The 22,033-nt window shown below is 54.8% G+C and overlaps 1 protein-coding gene across 2 annotated transcripts in view; it reads left to right on the forward strand.

The window, feature by feature from the left end:
- Positions 1-8,735: 8,735 nt before the first annotated feature.
- SPIRE2 (spire type actin nucleation factor 2) overlaps positions 8,736-22,033 on the forward strand; it is a 43,092-nt gene continuing 29,794 nt past the window's right edge. For both annotated transcript variants that reach the window (XR_004032023.1, XM_030820974.1), the window contains exon 1: positions 8,736-9,078. Coding sequence is in view for 1 of the 2 variants with exons in the window: in XM_030820974.1 (XP_030676834.1) it covers positions 8,835-9,078 (244 nt within the window). In the remaining variant the exon portion in view is untranslated. The remainder of the gene's footprint in view (positions 9,079-22,033) is intronic.

A 22,033-nucleotide genomic window follows, 5' to 3' on the forward strand; every position in this document is an offset into this window, starting at 1 on the left:
AGCGAGACTCAGTCTCAAAAAAAAAAAAAAAAAAAAAAAAATCCAGAAATAGATAAAATTAAGGCAAATATAAAACACCGTAAAAGATAATTGTCAGCCGGGGATGGTGCTTACACCTGTGATCTCAGCACTTTGGGAGACCGTGGTGGGCAGATCACAAGGTCAAGGAGCTCGAGACCAGCCTGGCCAACATGGCGAAACCCTGTCTCTACTAAAAATACAAAAATTAGCCGGGCGTAGTGGTGGGTGCCTGTACTCCCAGCTACTCAGGAGGCTGAGGCAAGAGAATTGCTTGAACCTGGGTGGTGGAGGTTGCAGTGAGCCAAGATTGTGCCACTGTACTCCAGCCTGAATGACAAGAGCAAGACTCCGTCTCAAAAAAAGAAAAAAATATATATATAATTTTCCGTCTAGGCCAAGTGGGGTGGCTCATGACTGTAATCCCAGCACTTTGGGAGGCTCAGGTGGGTAGATCACCTGAGGTCAGAAGTTGGAACTTGGTCTGGCCAACAGGGTGAAACCACATTTCTACTAAAAATACGAAATTAGCTGAGCGTGGTGGCGAGTGCCTGTAATCCCAGCTACTCGGGAGGCTGAGGCTGAGGCTGACGCTGGGGCTGGAGAATCACTTGAACCCAGGAGATGGAGGTTGCAGTGAGCCGAGATCATGCCAAGTACAGCCTGGGCGACAGAGCGAGACTCTGTCTCAAAAAAGAAAAAAAGCTGGGTATGATGCGTCATGCCTGTAATCCCAGCACTTTGGGGGGCGAGGTGGAGGTGGGTGGATTACCTGAAGTCAGGAGTTTGAGACCAGCCTGCCCAACATGGAGAAACCTGGTCTCTACTAAAAATACAAAAAATGAGCTGGCTGTGGTGGCGGGCACCTGTAATCCCAGCTACTCGGGAGGCTGAGACAGGAGAATCGCGTCAGCCCGGGAGGCAGAGCTTGCACTGAGCTGAGATCGCACCACTGCACTCCAGCCTGGGCAACAAGAGCAAAACTCCATCTCAAAAAAAGAAAAAAAGTTCATCTGTCCTTTGATCTGGCACATATTTTGTGATGGCCTGTTCTGCCTCTGCCTTCTCACTGAGCAGTGTGGGGAGAATTATGCCCATCAGTTGTGAGGAACTTCTGCATTTTTTTTTTTTTTTTTAAGGTGGAGTCTCGCTCTGTCGTCCAGGCTGGACTGCAGTGGCATGATCTTGGCTCATTGCAACCACCGCCTTCCAGGTTCAAGCCATTCTCCCGCCTCCGCCTCCCGAGTAGCTGGGATTACAGGTGCCTGCCACCATGCCCGTCTAATTTTTGTATTTTTAGTAGAGACAGGGTTTTGCCATGTTGGCCAGGCTGGTCTCAAACTCCTGACCTCAGGTGATCCGCCCACCTCGGCCTCCCAAAGTGCTGGGATTACAGGCGTGAGCCACCGTGCCCGGCTTTTTTTTTTTTTTTTTTTTTTTTGAGACACGGTCTCACTCTGCCACCAAGGCTAGAGTGGCGCAATCTCGTCTCACTACACCCTCTACCTCCCAGGCTCATGGTCCTCCTGCCTCAGCCTCCCAAAGTGCTGGGAGGACAGGTGTGAGGCGCCACGCCCAGCCTATTTCTCTCATCTTACAACATTCAGGCCCCTGGGCAGGCACTGGAGGTGCTTTCACCATCTGAGACGATGTCTGCTGTCACATGTGGGGAGGAGCTTGTCCACCCCATGTTCACACAGGAGCTAGTGTCCAAGTGACACATGTCAGCGTGTCCCATTCTTTTTTTTTTTTTTTTTCTGAGACACAGAGTTTCACTCTTCTCACCCAAGCTGGAGTGCAATGGCGAGATCTTGGCTCACCGCAGCCTCCACCTCCCGGATTCAAGAAATTCTCCTGCCTCAGCTTCCCGAGTAGGTGGGATTACAGCCCTGCACCACCATGCCTGACTAATTTTGTATTTTTAGTAGAGACGGGTTTCTCCATGTTGGTCAGGCTGGTCTCAAACTCCCAACCCCCAACCTCAGGTGATCCACCCGCCTCAACCTCCCAAAGTGCTGGGATTACAGGTGTGAGCCACCGCGCCCAGCAAGGACCCATTCATTTTTAAGCACCTTGCTTTATCTGTTGAAAAGAGAAACAAATTCAACATGTGTAAATAACTCTGACGGCCCTCAATAGGAAGCAGACAGAGCCTTGAATATTTCTCTCATCTCCTGACCCGGAATCGCAGTGTGAGTGTCTGTCTTCACCATACCGCACGGGTCCTGCTCGCTGACCCAGCCCGCCTGCTGTCCAGGGCTTCCTCTGTCTCCGCTTTGGGACCTCCCCATGGCCACACATTCCGCCCCATGGTCTGGATCCCTCGGGGTGTCTGGGTTCAGCCAAGCTCAGCCTCCGTGTCTTCTTGGTCACCATCCTAGAAACCTTGGAGCACCCCGGGCCGGAACCCTTCCCTCAGATCTGTCCTGAGTTCCCTTTCAGAGATCAAGCCCAGCCTGGCTCAATCTTGCACCCCTTGGGATCCACGGCCTGTATAGTTACTCTAAAATAAACTGAAAGCACAAAACCAGGGCTCTCAAATGTCTGCTTTTCCTCCTGGGCCCCGAGCTCTGACCCTGCCTGGCTGCACAGACCGTGACAAAGAGAGTATTCAGGGGCCTTGGGGGTGCAGGAGGCCCCGCTGCTCACCTGTGCAGTGTGCACAGAATCCCTCGGGAGGAGCCGACCTTGTTTTTGAGTCTGAAATGGAATGAGTAAGGCATGGCCAAAGAAACCTCTGCACTCCACTGGCCACAGGTGAAGTGGCTCTGCCTGCGGCTAGATGGTGGAGGAGGCCTTTGACCTGAAGTTGACTTTGTGTCTGACTTGGTCTGACTTCTGTCCCAAGGCACTCAGGGCTCTTGCTATGCCGCCTTCGACCCTGGGGGCCTGCACTCCTCTCCTGAAATGAAGAACCCTGGAATTCTCTGTGTAATTAGAGCCACAGAACACCTGGGGAACCAGCGCCAACTTACCTTCTTAGCCTCCAGGAACCTACAGTTGAGATCTTCTAGGCTCTGTCTTAAAGATGCTGAGAGGTATAATTCCCAGAGCTTTTTAATCTGTGGCCAACTGCAGTCATCAGCCACGCAGCCCCTCTGAGTGCACTGCCATGGTGTGCAGAAGATTTACAGCCCCTCAAAGGGCTCCATCTGATACTTTTCAAAGCACCAAACACAGAGCATGGGAAAAAGCAAACATGACCAGTGGGTTCCTGATTGACGTCGGCACCTGGAGCCCTTCCCCGCCTGCTGTGTTGATCTTTGTTTCCTTGTGTACCGTTGCTCTGCCTGTAAGAACAGAGGGACAGGCGCCTACCTGGGGTTGCCCTACTCTTTCCCCAGGCATAAGAAATCAGTGCCTGGTAAATTGGCATGAATGAGAAGCTTGTACCATAAGATAAACGTTTTGGGGGTGTTTCTGCTAATGTGATAACTTGATAAAGTCATTATCCAGCCCCAAGCACTGGTGGATTAATTGTCACACTAAATGTCTCTAGTTTGTCCCCAAGTGGAGCAGCCTAGTTACTGATAATTTCCCTCTCCCAGGATTTCCTAATCTACTGGAAATGAAGGACAAGGAGCATGTTTTTAGACGTAGGCAATCCATAACTGTACAAATGGCCTTGGTCTAAAGCGAGCCTGTCCAACCCACGGCCTGCGGGCTGCATGCGGCCCAGGAAAGCTTTGAATGCAGCCCAACACAAATTCCTAAACGTTCTTAAAACATTGTGAGATTTATGCACAGAGCTGTTGTTAGTGTATTTTATGTGTGGCGCAAGACAATTCGTCTTCCAGTGGGGTCCAGGGAAGCCAAAAGATTGAACACCCCTGCTCTAAAGCTTTCCAAGCTGACTTAATGACTGACCTACATCAATCTCTACAATGCTTCTCGTTGAGTCCCTTTTTTCATTTTTTGTTTTTTGAGACGGAGTCTCTCTGTGTCACCAGGCTGGAGTGCAGTGGTGCAATCTCGGCTCACTGCAACCTCCACCTCCTGGGTTCATGCGATTCTCCTGCCTCAGCCTCCTGAGTAGCTGGGACTACAGGCACGCGCCACCATGCCCAGCTAATTTTTTTATTTTTATTTTTATTTTTATTTTTTTTTTTTTGAGACGGAGTCTCGCTGTGTTGCCCAGGCTGGAGTGCAGTGGCACAATCTCAGCTCACTGCAAGTTCTGCCTCCCAGGCTCATGCCATTCTCCTGCCTCAGCCTCCCGAGTAGCTGGGACTACAGGCGCCCGCCACCACGCCCGGCTAATTTTTTTGTATTTTTAGTAGAGACAGGGTTTCACCGTGTTAGCCAGGATGGTCTCGATCTCCTGACCTCGTGATCTGCCCGCCTCGGCCTCTCAAAGTGCTGGGATTACAGGCGTGAGCCACCAAGCCCAGCCTTTTGTATTTTCAGTAGAGACAGGATTTCACCGTGTTGGCCAGGATGGCCTTGATCTCCTGACCTCGTGATCCTCCTGCCTCGACCTCCCAAAGTGCTGGGATTACAGGTGTGCAGGTTGGAGCCACCATGCCTGGCCATGTTTTATTTGTTTATTTGTTTTTTTTTTTTTTCAGATGGATTCTTGCTCTGTTTCCCAGGCTGCAGTGCAGTGGTGAGATCTCGGCTCACTGCAACCTCCACCTCCCAGGTTCAAGCAATTATTCTGCCTCAGCCTCCCGAGTAGCTGGGATTATAGGCATGTGCCACCATGCCCTGCTAATTTTTTTTTAAATTATTTTTCTAGTAGAGATGGAGTTTCACCATATTGGCCAGGCTGGTCTCGAACTCCTGACCTCGTGATCTGCCCCCTTGGCCTCCCAAAGTGCTGGGATTACAGGCTTGAGCCACCGTGCTCAGCCCTAACTTTTAAAATTTTTCCGTAAAATCTCAGTGTTCTAAGTCCTGCTGGTGAGTCCATAGGGATCCCAGGTAGGATGGTGGATGCCAGTTCAGAGAGGGTCACTGTACCCCACTCAGCTGACCTCAAGGGTCACTGTTCAGCCAGGTGAGTCAGCACTAAGTCCTTGCCAGGATGCAGCAGTGGCTGGAGGACTGAGCTCACAAATTACATCCTAAAACCTTGTGGTCGGTAAGGGACACGTGAGGCCCTTTGAGGAAGAGAGAAGGTGTCCCCTTGTGCCCCAGCCAGCTTCCCATTAGGGTAATTACCATCTTCTGCTCAATGTCCACGGCCAGTGCTGCACTGTGGCAGTGATGAGGCTGCAAGTCTGAAGAGTGCTCTGGGGTGGTGGCCAGTCGTGGTGAGAGCAACATCCCCCACCTTGACTTCTGGGAAGAAGCGGTGAGACCTACTCAGTGGTGTTGCAAATTGAAGTCTTTTTTTTTTTTTCTTTAAACAGAGTCTCGGTGTCCCCCAGGCTGGAGTGCAGTGGCGCAATCTCGGCTCACTGCAGGCTCCGCCTCCCGGGGTTCACGCCATTCTGCCTCAGCCTCCCGAGTAGCTGGGACTACAGGCGCCCGTCACCTCGCCCGGCTAATTTTTTGTATTTTTAGTAGAAACGGGGTTTCACCGTGTTAGCCAGGATGGTCTTGATCTCCTAACCTCGTGATCTGCCCCCTTGGCCTCCGAAAGTGCTGGGATTACAGGCGTCAGCCACCGCGCCCGGCCTTTTTTTGAGATGGAGTCTTGCTCTGTCGCCCAGGCTGGAGTGCAGTGGCTCGATCTTGGCTCACTGCAAGCTCCGTCTGCTGGGTTCACACCATTCTCCTGCCTCAGCCTCCGGAGTAGCTGGGACTACAGGCGCCCGCCACCATTCCCAGCTAATTTTTTGTATTTTTTAGTAGAGACGGGGTTTCACCATGTTAGCCAGGATGGTCTTGATCTCCTGACCTTGTGATCTGTCCGCCTCAGCCTCCCAAAGTGCTGGGATTATAGGAGTGAGCCACTGTGCCCGGCCGCAAATGGAAGTCTTTATCCCCATGCATTCTGAAGGGAGAAACCACCCTGTGTGTGGGCCCAAGGATCAGCCTCAGACGTCAGCAGAGAACAATTCCCCATCATCACACACCTGGCAGTGTGTGGGCCAGGGACTTTGGTTACCACGAATGTAGAAATTGCTGCTGCTGTGTAATCAGATGCCTCATGGAAGGTTTGCTGCTGCTGCTCTTCTGAGCCAGAACTTGAGATTCCTAACATCCGTTGTTGGTACCCATGCTAGGGGCGGCAGGGACACATCAGGACGGGAGATCTGCTTGAGTGCCAGGTTTGTCGTACACGGTGTTCAGGGCATGGCACCCCATCCCCACCCCGCTCATCTCCAATTTTCCTTCTGCAAAACCCTAGTGCGCCTATTAGTCTTTATGCATCTATTTACTAGCGACAGGGTCTCACTGTCACCCAGGCTGGAGTGCAGTGGTGCAATCACAGCCCACTGCAGCCTCGACCTCCCAGACTCAAGTGGTCCTCCTGCCTTACCCTCCCAAGTAGCTGGGACCACAGGCACACACCACCACACCTGGCTAAAGTTTTTAGAGTTTTGTAGCGATAGGGTCTCATGTTGCCGAGGCAGGTCTCGAACTCCTGGGTTCAAGCCATCGGGTTGCCTCGGCCTCCCAAGGTGCTGGGATTACACGCATGAGCCACCGTGCCCAGCCCACTCCTGTTACTTTTGTTTGTGTTTTAGCTGGGGGAACCAAAGAAAGATGTGAACGTTGCCCCGCTGTTGATTATAAAAACTTTAGGCATGGCTGGGCACAGTGGCTCACGCCTGTAATCCCAGCACTTTGAGAGGCCAAGGCGGGTGGATCATGATGTCAGGAGACCGAGACCATCCTGGCTAATACAGTGAAACCCCGTCTCTACTAAAAAAATACAAAAAATTAGCTGGGCATAGTGGCAGGCACCTGTAGTCCCAGCTACTCAGGAGGCTGAGGCAGGAGAATGGCGTAAACCTGGGAGGCGGAGCTTGCAGTGAGCGGAGATCACCTCACTGCATTCTAGCATGGGCGACAGAGGGAGACTCTGTCTCAAAACAAACAAACAAACAAACTTTAGGCACAATTCATCCTCATCAGACTCCTTTCTGCTTACAGATGAAAAGTCCAGCTGGACTAGGCGACGTGGCTCATGCCTGTAACCCCAGCACCTTGGAAGGCTGAGGCAGGGGGATCACCTGAGGTCAGGATTTCAAGACCAGCCTGGCCAACATGGTGAAACCCCCCAAAAAATTACCCGGGCGTGGTGGCAGGCACCTGTAATTCCAGCTACTTTGTGGCTGAGGCAGGAGAATCGCTTGAATCCGGGAGGTAGAGGTTGCAGTGAGCCAAGGTCGCGCCACTGCACTCCAGCCTGGGCGATAAGAGCAAAACCGCTTCTCCAAAAAAAAAAAAAAAAAAGAAAGGAAAATAAAAGAAAAGTCCAGCTGGACTGGGTGCGGTTGCTCACGCTTGTAATCTCAGTACTTTGGGAGACCAAGGTGGCCGCGCTGCTTGAGCCCAGGAATTCAAGACCAGCCTGGGCAACATGGTGAGATCCCATCTCTACAAAAAATTTAAAAAATCAGCTGGGCGTGGTGGTTCATGCCTTTAGTCCCATCTACTCAGGAAGCTGAGGTGGGAGGATCACTTGAGCCCAGGAATTTGAGGTTATAGTGAGCTACGATTGTACCATTGCACTTCAGCCTGGGTGAGACCTTGTCTCTAAAAAAAAAAGAAAAAAAAATCATTGTGGGACTTCTTTTCTGGCATGGGATCTGACTACGTTGTCCAGGCAGGTCTAGAACTCCTGGGTGACCAGGGAACTTTAAGTGCCCCAAGTTTCACCTCGGACCTGCATCAGAATCTCCAGCCCTGGAGCCCAGGGATCTGCATTTGATGCCCCTGGGTGGTACTGGCAGCACCCAGGCTTGGGACCGTTTATGCCCCAAGTGCATTTTCTTGCCCAGTTACTCAGATCTGGCACAGCTATGGAGAGGCCTCGGGATGAGCCCCAACCGAGTTCCCCTTGCGTCCCTCAGGCGAACACCCAGTCTCCAGGAGTGACCCGGCCTGAACATACAAACACGCCCCAAATGCGATGCAGGCCATCAGTGGCCAACCGTGTGTGTTTATTTTTCAAGGACACCCTGGAGACGTCACTGCAGGCACATTCCCTGCTAGGCAGAGGCATTTATTAAGGGCTTCATACCTGAAGGCCGGATGCGGGGAGTCGCCCTCACCCCAGCTACCCTGCGACAACCCCCGGAGGTCACCTTGCCCGGGGCTAGGGGAGGCCACTGCGGGCTTTGTCTGCTCAGCTCCTCCCGGCTCCCTCCCGCGTTCCCAGCGGCAAACCTCTCAGGCTCCCCGCGGTCACCGCAGTGCCCCCTGCTGGATGCCGGCCTGGGCTTGCGTGGGCATCGGCCGTCTGGGTCTGAGGGGGAGCGCCGGGGGTGTCACCGCGTGTCCGAGCGCGCGGGCCCTGGCCCATGTCTGCACTCCCCAACCCTCACCCCGGTCCTGCCCAGCACCCCAGAGGGGTTCTCACCCCGGCCTCGACCCCGCGCCCCCGCGTCCCCAGCCCTGAGCCCCAGCCTCTCCGTACCTGCCCGCGCCCCGCCCTCCCCCGCCGGGCCTCTCCCCCTTACCCCTCCCCCTCCGGGCCTCTCCCCGCGCGCCCTCCACTCCCCGCCCCCCCCCGCGTCCCTCCCCCACCTCACCCCTCCCCCTCCGCGCCCCGCCCCCTCCGCGCCCCGCCCCCGTCGCCGCCCCGCCCCCACCTGAGGCGCTCGCGCGGGGCGGGGCGGCCAGGCTGACCCTGCGCGGCGGAAGGCGCGGCTGCATGGACGCGGGCCCGGTGCGCGGGAGGCGATGACGGCCCCGCCATGGCCCGGGCGGGCAGCTGCGGCGGCGACGCGGCGGGCGCGGGGCGGCCGGAGCCCTGGGAGCTGTCCCTGGAGGAGGTGCTGAAGGCCTACGAGCAGCCGCTCAACGAGGAGCAGGCGTGGGCCGTATGCTTCCAGGGCTGCCGCGGGCTGCGGGGCTCGCCGGGCCGGCGCCTGCGGGATACCGGGGATCTCCTGCTGCGCGGGGACGGCTCGGTCGGGGCGCGGGAGCCCGAGGCCGCGGGTGAGGCCGGGGGCGGGGCAGCCGGCGGGGACCGCGGTCTTGGGCGTCCGTCCCGCCTCCTGGGTGGGGGTTGGCCAGGCGGAGAGGCTGCGACCGGTTCTGGAGCGGGAGACCCCCCTCTCTGCGAGACCCGGAGCTCCCTCCCTCCCCCTTTCCGTCCCTCCTTCCCTCCTTCTTTCCTCCTCCTTCCTCTCCCTCCCCCGCCCTGGACGTTCCCCTCCTGGACCCCCCCACCTGACGCCTCTCCCAGCGCGGGGCAGGCTGCTCCCCGGTGGCCTGGCTTCCTCCGGGAGAGGGACTTGGGCCGGTGGCTCAGGGAGCACGGAGCTGGGCCTTTGCTGGGGCGACTCCTCCCCTGCCTTCAGCAGGAAGGGAGACAGAAGCGTCCCCTTGGGGCATTTTCTCCTGGGTGGGAGGTGGGGGGCTGTGCCTCACTTGGCGTCTGAACTGACACTAAATTCCTGGGTTTAATTGGGAGAGGAAGGGGTGTGTAAAGTTGGGGGGAGAGCCTGCTTGGCGTTTCTATTCTTAACCATCAACCAGAACCAACAATTAAGCCCTAGAAAGATACTTGAAGTTAGTGAGAATGATGAGCTGAAGTGATTATTTACCCTTTACAAAAAAAAACCGAAAGTGATTTCCTCCCTGGAGAGCTGGAGTGCTGGCTTGGAGCATGTGATATCACCCCAAAAGCTGGTACCCTGCCGGGGGGCAGAGGCAGGCTGTGTGTTTGCTGGACTGTCTCCAGGCCTGAGAGCTGTGGGTTTGCATGAGCAGGCCTCTGTGGAGGACCAGGAAGGGCCAGGGGAAGGCCAGACAGAAGCAAGTGACAGAGCCACGCGGGGTGGGGGCCGCTGTGCCCCACCCAAGAGCCCTTCCTTGTTCCTTCACCAGGTCCTGCTCATCCTGGAGCCCCCCCCAGCTGCCTCCACACTCCTGCCATTTGCAGTATCCCACACAGGTGACAGCAAGAGCAGGCCCTGAAGTTTTACTCCCTCTGGAGAAACCCAAGGCGCAGGCTCGCCCGGGCCCCCAGACAGTGGCAGCGTTCAGATTCAGTGTGGCATCCCTCAGGGCTGTGCCCACTGCCGCCCAGAGGGTGGGCTGAGACGGCAGGTGCATGGGGCCCAGAAGGCTGCATGCTCACAGAGCCTCTGTGAAAGGGTGCCTGGACTTCACCCCATCCTTGGAGATAAGTGCAGAGCAGGAGGGGGCCGTAGGCAGCCTGGTTGGTCTGACCCTCTGCCCTCTGACTGTAAATAGGCAGCCTGGTCGGTCTGACCCTCTGACTGTAAAGATGGGGAAACCGAGGCACACAGTGGTAAGTGTTTGCCAGTGGTTAGAATGCAGAGCTCCTCATCTGTCTGAGCTGTGCGGGGAGCCCAGCCACCTGCTTCCTGTTGGTGCTGTGCAAGTCGTCCTCAGAGCACTGATCTGATTCTCTCCACCTCCATCCCTGGGTGGTGTGGCCCCTTCCTGGTCCTCACAGCCCCGGCAGCAGTTCCTGGCTGGGGTTCAAAGTTCAGGCAGGGCACTGTGTTGACCTTAGGGGGCGGTACCCACCTGTGGTCCAGTTCATTTTTTATTTGATACGATCTTTGTTTTCTGTTCATAACCCTGTCTTATGAAGGTGAATGAGGTTTATGACTTGCTGTCTCTTGAAGGTTTAAGAAAAATCTATTACCCTGAACTTTCTCTGCCATCCTTGTGGTGCTTCTGAGTCAGCTGAGACATCAGGCCAGCTGTCTCCTCAAAGGTGGCCAACCCAGCCTTTCTCTGTGACTTAAGTGATAAGTAAATACATTAAAAGATGCATATTTATTTCTGCCTGTAAATATCAATAGGAAAACATCCACATCTCACTTGTTGGCATTTTAGTCTCAGTTTTTTAGGCCAGTTGAATTTCTCAACCTGTAACCTTGGGTCTTCAGTACCCACCCCCTCACACAAACTGAATATGGGCAGTAGGTGTGTAAAACAACTTTGAAAAAAACCAACAACAAACTAAATCATATTTAGGAGGATGAATAATATTATCTTAGCATACAAGTAGTAATACTTCTCATTTCCAAGCTAACATTAGGAAAGAAATGACTAGAAGAGACTTCTTAATCTATACTCTGAAGACTTTGTAACTGCTTAGAAGCTTTTTTTTTTTTTTTTTTTTTTGAGACGGAGTCTCACTCTGTCACCCAGGCTGGAGTGCAGTGGCACAATCTCGGCTCACTGCAAGCTCCGCCTCCCGGGTTCACGCCATTCTCCTGCCTCAGCCTCCCAAGTAGCTGGGACTACAGGCGCCCGTCACCACGCCCGGCTAATTTTTTGTATTTTTAGTAGAGACGGGGTTTCACTGTGTTAGCCAGGATGGTCTCGATCTCCTGACCTTGTGATCCGCCTGCCTTTGCCTCCCAAAGTGCTGGGATTACAAGCGTGAGCCACCGCACCCAGCTGGCTGGTTTCTCAAATACATCTCGGACACAGTAGTAATGAGGGTCTGTGTAGTCCATGTGCGAGGTGGGTGGGATGGCCCTTCCTTCCATCACCTGCCCTCTTCACCCTGCTTGGCCACTTTACACGTGACCCTATTTTTTGAATGTTTTTTCTTGTCAACTTTGGATGCTAACCTTTTTCTTTTTTTCGAGACAGTCTTGCTCTGTCACCAGGCTGGAGTGCAGTGGTGCGATCTTGGCTCACTGCAAGCTCCGCCTCCCTGGTTCACGCCATTCTCCTGCCTTGGCCTCCCGAGTAGCTGGGACTACAGGTGCCCGCCACCACGCCCGGCTAATTTTTTTGTATTTTTCTTAGAGACGGGGTTTCACCGTGTTAGCCAGGATGGTCTCGATCTCCTGACCTTGTGATCCGCCCGCCTTGGCCTCCCAAAGTGCTGCGATTACAGGTGTGAGCCACCACACCCGGCCTGGATGCTAAACTTTTTCACAGGCAGGCCCCGCTCTTTACGCTAGGATGCCCCACGTTGCTGGTCCTCTAGGTATCTCCTGCCCTTGCTCCTGCCCCTCCCCCTTCTGCCTGGCTCTCAGGCCATCTGCCTCTAAGGCACCCCTAGAGCACTGGCTCTGGGGTTCTGTTTCGCAGCCCTGCACAGTCCCAGATGTCTAAGCCTTCCCAACCCGTTCATCTCGCGGCCTGTGTTCCAAACAGAAATGTCCGTAGTGATCTAGGCAGCACGGGGCACCGTGTCCATGTCTGGAGCTCTGCAGAGGGCAAAGCTCTTCCCTCCCCTGGTTCCCTCTCCATCCCACGACGTGCTGATGTGCAGGCCCCAGCTTCTTGCTCCCATTACTCCTCAAGGCAGAGTGATGGCAGCGCGTGCCCGCGTGAGGCGAGAGAGGGGCTCTGGGCCCAGGAAGCACCCCATGGTTATGGCCTGTGTGAAGGGGCATCCTTTTCACCCACGGAAGCCCGTTTGTGTGTCTGTGCTGGAGTCTGCCTTTCCGAGGAATGCCGTGGCCTCGAGCCCACAGCCAGCCTGCCTGTTCTGCCGCTGGATCTGGGCTGGCTGGGCCTCCTCGGTGGCCAGGATGTCTGGTGAGCTTGCCTTTATTTTAAAATAGCACTCTGCAAACGTGTGCACGTGAGTGTTTAGTTGTTTTCTGGAGATGGTGTCTGTAGTTGTGCTGGAGAAAAGCAAGAACTGATTGGAAAGATGAAATTCTCCTTCCAGAGGAGATAATATTTTCCTCCTGCTGTGTCTCCCTCTGGAAGCCAGGACACTTCTGGTTGGAATGCATTCCTTAAACCAGGTGGCTTCTGTCAGGCCTTCCTGACTCCTCACCAGAGCTGAGGGGCATCACGGCCAGCGTCACCTGCCCTCACTGTCCCCGGGCACCCTCGGAGCTCAGGCCCTGCTTCTATTGCACGCTGGGAGGGGCACTCAGTCAAGACATGGTATGGAGATGAGGCCAGGCAGCCCTGACAGGTGGGCATGTTTCAGCATCCAGGGGCGTTTGCGGAGCCGGGCTGAGCCGTGCCCTTCCATTCTCTTGTTTGCTCCTGTGATGAAGGGCCCTGTTTTTTGTTGTTGTTGTTGTTGTTTTTTGAGACAGAGTTTCACTCATGTCGCCCAGGCTGGAGTGCAATGGCACCATCTCGGCTCACTGCAACCTCAGCCTCCTGAGTTCAAGGGATTCTCCTGCCTCAGCCTCCCAAGCAGCTGGGATTACAGGCGCCCACCACCAAACCCAGCTAATTTTTTTTTTTTTTTTCTGAGATGGAGTTTTGCTCTGCTGCCCAGGCTGGAGTGCAATGGTGTGATCTCAGCTCACTGCAACCTCTGCCTCCCCAGGTTCAAGTGATTCTCCTGCTTCAGCCTCCCGAGTAGCTGGGATTACAGGCATGTGCCACCATGCCCGGCTAACTTTTGTGTTTTTAGTAGAGATAGGGTTTCACCATGTTGGCCAGGCTGGTCTCGAACTGCTGACCTCAGGTGATCCGCCTGCCTCAGCTTCCCAAAGTGCTGGGATGACAGGCATGAGCCACCGTACCCGGCCATTTTTTTGTGTTTTTAGTAGAGATGGGGTTTCACCATGTTGGCCAGGCTGGTTTCGAACTCCTGACCTCGTGATCTGTTGGCCACAGCCTCCCAAAGTGCTGGGATGACAGACGTGAGCCACCACACCCGCCTGGCCAAAGGCACTGTTTTGATTCCCATTTTACAAATGAGAAGACTCAAGTCCACAAAGGGAAAGCAGCCACCCAGGTGGAATCGGGGGCAGGTTCAGCTCAGCCCCTATGGCCTGCTGGGCTCGTGGGCAGGTTCAGCTCAGGCCCCTACGGCCTGCTGGGCTTGAGAAGCTTCGCCTTTGTTCCTCAGTTTCCTTCTCTGTGAAATGGGAGGGACAAGCCGCAGCGCTGCTGTTAACGTCTGTGCAGCCCCTGGGGCACGTCCGGCTCCGGAAGCACTGGCCAGTGGGGGTGGCAGCAAGGGATCCACACCTCTGCGCTCGTGGGACCCGCCTCGGGGAGCAGCACGTGTGGGTCCAGGCTGCGAATCCTGACTGGATTCTCAGGGAGGGATTCTGCAAAGTGCACCCGGTGGGGGCTGGGCACTCCTCCGGGGCATGTTTCCCTGTGATGTAAAATGACCTCCATCCCTGAACCCTCCCATGTAGAAAGCGGGAAGGAGGCTGGCCGCTGTGTGTGGGTGTGGGCGTGAGCTGGGTGTGTCTCTGTGAGCTGGCGTTTGTTTGTACATGGCATTCCCGATATAGTCTCACCTCTGAGCAAGGATTACCTCACAGGAAGGCAGTCCTGCAGCAAGCCTGTTTTCTTTATGGAGACATCTGTGAACCTGCCTGCGCTCGCGGTTGGCCGTCGTCGCAGACGCCCCATAAGCATAGCCCATGTGACTGTTCGCTGAGCCCTGGCTTGGGCAGCTCTTGCAAGTTCTGCCTTGTGCTTTTGAGCAAAGGCGTGGGGTCCCCGTGCTACTGTTGAGATTTGGTTAATGGTGGGGACGTGGCCCCATCCTCACTGCCACCTTCCAGGCCCTCGTACACCGACTCACCACCAGCCTGATGTCCACAGAGAGTAGTTTGTCTGCCCCAGATAGGAAAGAGTCTGCTATGTCTTTCTAATTCAGCAGCAGGGGTATTGGAGTGCTGGTGAGAGCTGGCTCCCACAGCCTGTAGGGACTGGTTGGTCTGGTCCTGGGATGCGGCCCATTTAAGCAAACATACTAGTGGGTCTCAGCACAGGAAGACAGGTTTCGGCTCTGATCGTTCATTCTGACTCCTCTGAGGGCGGATAGGGTTGAGGCCCGGTTTAGGAGGAAGGCGGGCGGGAAACACACCTGGTAATTAGGCAAATCAGCTCGTGCCAGGGAAGTCGAGGACACCTGGAGGAAGGGCCCAGCCTTGCCTGGCTACTCTCCTCCTCATTCCGAAGACCCCTTCATTCCAGCGCGTGTGTCTCTCTGGGACTAAGGAGCAGGAGGAGTGCGTGGGAATAGTTAAAGGAGTGTATGGGCCCGGTGCGGTGGCTCACGCCTGTAATCCCAGCACTTTGGGAGGCTGAGGCCGGCGGATCAAATGAGGTCAGGAGTTTGAGAACAGCCTGGCCAACATAATGAAATCCCGTCTCTACTAAAAATACAAAAATTTGCTGGGCTTGGTGGTGGGCGTCTGTAGTCCCAGCTGTTGAGGAGGCTAAGGCAGGAGAATCTCTTCAACCTGGGAGGTGGAGGTTGTAGTGAGTCGAAATTGCGCCACTGCGCTCCAGCCTGAGCGACACAGTGAGACTCCATTTCAAAAACAAAAACAAAACAAACATAGGTTATTCTCTTACAGTTTAAGAGGTCAGAAACCCAGGACGATCTACCTGTCGGGTCAGCACCCGGACCCTCACCTGCCACTGAAGCTCCTCTCGGTACATCTGCCTTGTCAGGGGTCAGCACCCGGACCCTCACCTGCCACCTTAGGCTCCCTTTGGTACATCTGCCTTGTCAGGGGTCAGCACCTGAACCCTCACCTGCCACTGAGGCTCCTCTCGGTTCACGCTCACAGGTTCTGGGGTTAGAACACAGACAGCTTTAGGGGCCGTGATTCTGCCTACTGTGGCGGGCCGGGGGTCGAGAATCTCAGGGAGTACCCACCACCCACCTCCAGATCCTCCTCCATGTCTCCAGGTATTTCCTTGCGTCTCTCTCCATCCTCCCTTCCATCTCATTTTAATGCATTTCAGGGAAGTAGTGGACGATAGGACAGGGTAGGACAGTTCCCCTAAATACTTCAGCCTGTGTGGTATTAAGCAGACACCGTTTGTTTATAGTTGTTTCTTTTGAGGTGAAATTTATATACAGTGAAATGCAAGAATCCTGAATGTACATTCACCCAGAACCACCTTGACTTCTGCTGTGAAGGTCTCACCACACCCAGAGAGCTGTGAAAAATATCCCCCGGCCGGGCACGGTGGCTCACGCCTGTCATCCCAGCACTTTGGGAGGCCGAGGCAGGCAGATCACCCGAGGTCGGGAGTTCAAGACCAGCCTGACCAACATGGAGAAACCCCATCTCTAGTAAAAAATACAAAATTAGCCAGGCATAGTGGTGCATGCCTGTAATCCCAGCTACTCGAGAGGATGAGGCAGGAGAATTGCTTGAACCCGGGAGGCGGAGCTTGTGGTGAGCCAGGATCCTGCCATTGCACTCCAGCCTGGGTAATGAGTGAAACTCCAGCTAAAAAAAAAAAAAAAAAAAAATCCTGCACCCAGATTCCAGTTCTGTAGGCCTTTGCAGGCCCCAGGAATCTGTGTTTCCAAAGCTGCCCGTGCCTGGCCCATCGCTGGGTTCTGGAATTGCAGGTCTTCTCCCTCGAGCAGGACTCGAGGCTCCGTTGTCGGGCCTGTTAAATCCAAATCCGAGTCCTGCTCCGGAACATCTGACCCTGACCTTCCCAAGTCAGCCTGAGAATCCGCATCTGTAACAAGTTCCCTGGTCTGCTGCTGCAGGAGTGAGGCACTCCCCCTCTCAGGGGACTCGGATGGTGGTGAGGGGGAAGAGTCCAGGTCCCCATGTCAGCCCTGGAGCCAAGGCTGGGCCCAGGGTCAGACTCAGCTGGGTGGCCTTGGGCCAGTTCCTCAGCTTCTCTGGACCTCTTGGACTGGGATTAATGGCATAGCTGCATCGTGAGGCGCATGTGACAGGGGTGCTTATTAACCAAGAGAGAGGGCACCCTCTGAGGTAGCATCTGACGCTGTCACCTCTCAGCTGCTGCCTTTCTGCTGTGACCAGCGGTGGGGTCCCCTTAGGGCTGATCTCAAGACTTGAGACACGCCAGGCAGGGGCTGAGTCGGGATCCCTGCAGGAGCGGAGAAGTGGGGGACCCAGGAGCACTGCTGAGGGCAGTTCTGTGGCCAACACACACCTCCCCGAGTCGGGTCTCTGTACACATTAATGCCTGGCATCCTGGGAGGACGCCCCGCGCGGGGGGCGTGTGAGTTTAAGGAAGAAGTGGGTTGCTGTCAGCCAGGGATCAGCCACCGCCCTCTGAGAGGGCACTGGCGGAAGTGAAATGCAAGCGGAAGCGCACGGCTCAACCACGTGGTTCCCTCTGACCCAAAGAACACGCTCTGTTTGCTAAACAAACAGACTCCCTGGTTTCGTGAGGGCGTTTCTCCCTCTGGGCTTCCATTTGCCTGCTCTCAGCAGCTGCTTTTTTTGTTTTTTTTGAGACAAGTCTTGCTCTGTCGCCCAGGAGTGCCTCGGCTCACTGCAGTCTCCGCCTGCGGGGGTCAAATGATCCTCCCACCTCCGCCTCCAGAGTAACTGGGACCACAGGCAAACACTACTACGCTCAGCTATTTTTTTTTTATTATTATTTTTAAGAGACGGGGTCTTACCATATTGCCGAGGCTGGAGTGCAGTGGTGCAATCTCACCTCACTGCAAACTCCACCTCCTGGGTTCGTGCCATTCTCCTGCCTCAGCCTCCTGAGTAGCTGGGACTACAGGCACCTGCCACCACGCCCAGCTAATTTTTGTATTTTTATTTTTTTATTTTTATTTATTTATTTTTTTTTTAGACAGAGTCTGGCTCTGTCGCTCAGGCTGGAGTGCAGTGGCGCAGTCTCGGCTCACTGCAAGCTCCGCCTCCCGCGTTCACGCCATTCCCATGCCTCAGCCTCTCCGAGTAGCTGGGTCTACAGGTGCCCGCCACCACGCCCGGCTAATTTTTTTATTTTTAGTAGAGACGGGGTTTCACCGTGGTCTCGATCTCCTGACCTCGTGATCCGCCTGCCTCGGCCTCCCAAAGTGCTGGGATTACAAGCGTGAGCCACCGCGCCCGGCCTAATTTTTGTATGTTTAGTAGAGATGGGGTTTCACCATGTTGGCCAGGCTGGTCTTGAACCCCTTCCCTCAGGTGATCCGCTTGCCTCGGCCTCCCAAAGTGCTGGGATGACAGGCGTGAGCCACCGTGCCCGGCCTACAGTAACTCTTATGGTAGGTGATGTCTCTGTTTCATCAGCGGGAACCAGGGAAGCAAGGAAGCCACACAGGCTGTTGGACAGCACATCTGTGTTTGCTCCAGGCCACCAGGCCCCCACCCTGAATTCTAAGACTGACGTGGGTGCTGCGGGCTTGATCACTCTCACACCTTGATTTCCTTACACTCGCACCTCCACATGCTCCAAATCAAAGTGCAGAGTGCAATGAAGGGTGTCCGGCAGCCAGGGGTGAGAGTGTGTTTTGTCTGTGCAGCAGGCAGGTGGCTCTGTCTCCTCCTGAACTCAGGGGCTGCCCTCTCTTTCCCTCAGTGTGGGTCTTGGGTTTTCTCTGCACAAAGGGCTCTCGTTCTCTTTCATGGCTGCCCAGTGTCCCCGTGTGAAATCTAGTAGAGATGGGGTTTCACCATGTTGGCCAGGCTGGTCTTGAACCCTGTACCTCAGGTGATCCACCTGCCTCGGCCTCCCAAAGTGCTGGATTTACAGACGTGTCTCAAGTGGACACATCTGTGTTTCGAGTGTTAAACTGTTTGGAGGGGGCCAGGCACTGTGGCTCACGCCTGTAATCCCAGCACTTTGGGAGGCCGAGGTGGGCGGATCACGAGGTCAGGAGATCAAGACCATCCTGGCTAACACGGTGAAACCCTGTCTCTACTAAAAATACAAAAAAGTAGCCCGGCGTGGTGGCGGGCGCCTGTAGTCTCAGCTACTCGGGAGGCTGAGGCAGGAGAATGGCATGAACCCGGGAGGCAGGGCTTGCAGTGAGCAGAGATCATGCCACTGCACTCCAGCCTTGGCGACAGAGCGAGATTCTGTCTCAAAAGAAACCTCTTAGGAGGGATGTCGTGAGTGTGTGGCCAGGTGCCTGTGCCTTCCAGGAGTGTTGGCGGTGGGTGTAGGGGGGCGGTGCGTGATTTGAAAGTTGCTGCAGGGTGCCTGCTTTGGACTGTTACCAGTTCATGCGTCCACCAGGAATGGGTGTGCTGCGTCCCCCTGTCTGCCCTGGCCCTGGTGCTTCTGAGACCTGGGAAGCAGGAAACCCCTCGACGTGGGACAGATCAGAGATGGCTTCACTCACTGTCAGTCAGCGTTTAAGCAGGGGCCACGCGTGGGGGTTGGGCCCGATGTAGCCAAATGCTATGGCCTCCTCAAGATGTGTGAGATCTTCCTCTGGGGGTGGGGTGAAAAGGGAAGTCGTACCCCTTCCCATGCAGAGAGCATGGGCTCCCCCAGAGCCATCCCTGTCCTGACCCCAAGCCTAAGAGAGTCCAGGGCAGGGCACCCTTGGGCCGAGCCTGGCCAGGGGGCCCTGGTGGCCTCACTGCCATTGTCACTGATGATCGTGCCTGTGTGTCTGCCGCCTGACTTTTTATTCGAGGTAACGCCATGTCTGGGAAGATTGAGCAGGAGTCATCTCTGTCCTGCAGGTGAGGAAGTGAGGTCACAGGGGCAAGACACCCAGCGCCAGTAGCCACAGGTTGGTCAGGATCCGACCTCCTCCCACCAAACCCCTTGTCTGGCTGGGCTGACGCTCCCAGGCAGATGGAGGCTGAGGCTGCCTGGTAACCTCCGTCCACCACCCACCTCCCTGCAGTGTGGGACGACCTTCCTCTCGAAGCTGCCGGGGGAACTGCAGGTGGCAAATGTCCCACAGACATCTGTCTTCCAAATGAAATCTGTCATCTTTTTTTTTTTTTTTTTTTTGAGTCGGAGTCTCGTTCTGTCGCCCAGGCTGGAGTGCAGTGGTGCGATCTCGGCTCACTGCAAGCTCCACCTCCCGGGTTCAAGCCATTCTGCTGTCTCAGCCTCCTGAGTAGCTGGGACTACAGGCGCCTGCCACCAGGCATGGCTAATTTTTTGTGTTTTTAGTAGAGACGGAGTTTCACTGTGTTAGCCAAGATGGTCTCGATCTCCTGACCTCGTGATCCGCCCGCCTCGGCCTCCTAAAGTGCTGGGATTACAGGCGTGAGCCACCGCGCCCGGCTGAAACCTGTCATCTTTTACAAGCACACACAGGATTGTTTCAAAGAAGACTCCCTAGCATCTTTGTTCTACTCATTTGTTATTTTACACAAAAGAAATCTGAGTCAGGTGCAGTAGCTCACACCTGTACTCCCAGCACTTTGGGAGGCTGAGGCGGGAGGATCGCTTGAGCCCAGGAAGTCAAGGCTGCAATGGGTCATGATTACACCCCTGCACTCCAGCTTGGGTGTCAGAGCAACACCTTGTTTCAGAAAAAAAAAAAAAAGGAAAAAGAAACCCAGGTGGCTTTTCTTCTCTCACTGCGGCTGTGCTTCCCTGCAGGGAGAAATAGGCTCTTAGCTCCTAGCGGTGGATGGAAACCAGGTGACCTGGTTCTGGCTCCCGCCTCGGCGTCGCACTAATAGACTTGATGAGAACTCTCGGGTCCTCCCTGCCCCCATCTCCTCCACCCTGGAGAGAATTTTTTAGATAAGCAAAAGGTGGTTTGCATCACCCTATGTGGCCACGTTGGTGACGTGGTTGTGGCAGCTCTGTGGCCACGTTGGTGACGTGGTTGTGGCAGCTCTGTGTGCACTTATACCTGGGTGTTCGGCTGGGTTGCTTGCTGTGGTCTGGCCATGCTCGGTGACCCAGTTGCCCCATTTATTAGGGGTATGGTCTTGGGTGAGTTTCTCAACCTGCCTGAGCCTCGATTTCCTCATCTCTAACAAGGGAATCATGGCACTAACCTTTGTGGGATGTCCGTGCAGATAGAGGCCACAGTAAATAATTTTTTTTTTTGAGATGGAGTTTTGCTCTTGTTACCCAGGCTGGTGTGCAGTGGCGTGATCTTGGCTCACTGCAACCTCCACCTACCAGGTTGAAGCGATTCTCCTTCCTCAGCCTCCTGAGTCACTGGGCATACAGGCATGCGACACCATGCCCGGCTAATTTTGTGTTTTTAGTAGAGATGGGGTTTCTCCATGTTGGTCAGACTGGTCTCCAACTCCCGACCTCAGGTGATCCGCCCACCTCGGCCTCCCAAAGTGCTGGGATTACAGGCATGAGCCACCGCGCCCCACAGTAAATAATTTTTTAACATCTAGTTTTATAACATCCTAGGCTCGGGCTCTGACTACAAGGTCTCTGTCAGCCTCCAAGTGTCCCCCAGATAATCTCTCATCTCAGAACCCAGAGACACCCCAAATCTTCGCAGCTTAAATACGTGATTCATGAACACGTAATTTTTTTTTTTTTTTTTGTGACGGAGTCTCACTCTGTTGCCCAGGCTGGAGTGCGGTGGCACCATCTTGGCTCACTGCAACCTCCACCTCCTGGGTTCAAGCGATTGTCCTCTCTCAGCCTCCCGAGTAGCTGGGATTACAGGCATGTGCCACCACGCCCGGCTAATTTTTATATTTTTAGTAGAAACGAGGTTTTGCCATGTTGGCCAGACTGGTCTCGAACTCCTGACCTCAGGTGATCTACCCGCCTTGGCCTCCCAAAGTGCTGGGATTACAGGCGTGAGCCACCGCGCCCGCCATGAACATTTAATTTTGATACTTTTTTGTTAACCTGTGGAGTATTTGAGCCAGAGGCACAAACGTTAAAATTATTCCAGCCAGAAGCTTCCCATACACTGAGGACCTCGCCTGACGTGGGCTTGGTCTGTGAAGGTACTGAAGGGCCAGCCAGCCGCCAGTCAGCCCTTCCCCACAGGGCCCTGGTCTTCTCCAGGGAGCACCTTTGTTTGGGTCTCATGTCTTCCACCTTCCCATGGCCTCAGCCCAATCACAGCTGCGAACGATCACAGCTGCGAACGTGCTGAACGCCCAGTGCGGGCCAGGACGGCCCAGGCCCTGGGGACCCCCACCGTGGGCCACTCACTGTTTTATTAACTCCATTGATGCAGGGGTGGATTGCTTTCCATTATGTTAATGGATCATACTCCCTTTATCTTTGGCAATCTACCTGGTTCTTGATGGCATTTTGAAAATATTTGCGGAGGTAGCAGGTCCACTGAGCAGACGATTTC

Source organism: Nomascus leucogenys, chromosome 2 (assembly GCF_006542625.1).
Source record: "Nomascus leucogenys isolate Asia chromosome 2, Asia_NLE_v1, whole genome shotgun sequence".
In the NCBI taxonomy this organism is placed as follows: Eukaryota; Metazoa; Chordata; class Mammalia; order Primates; family Hylobatidae; genus Nomascus; species Nomascus leucogenys.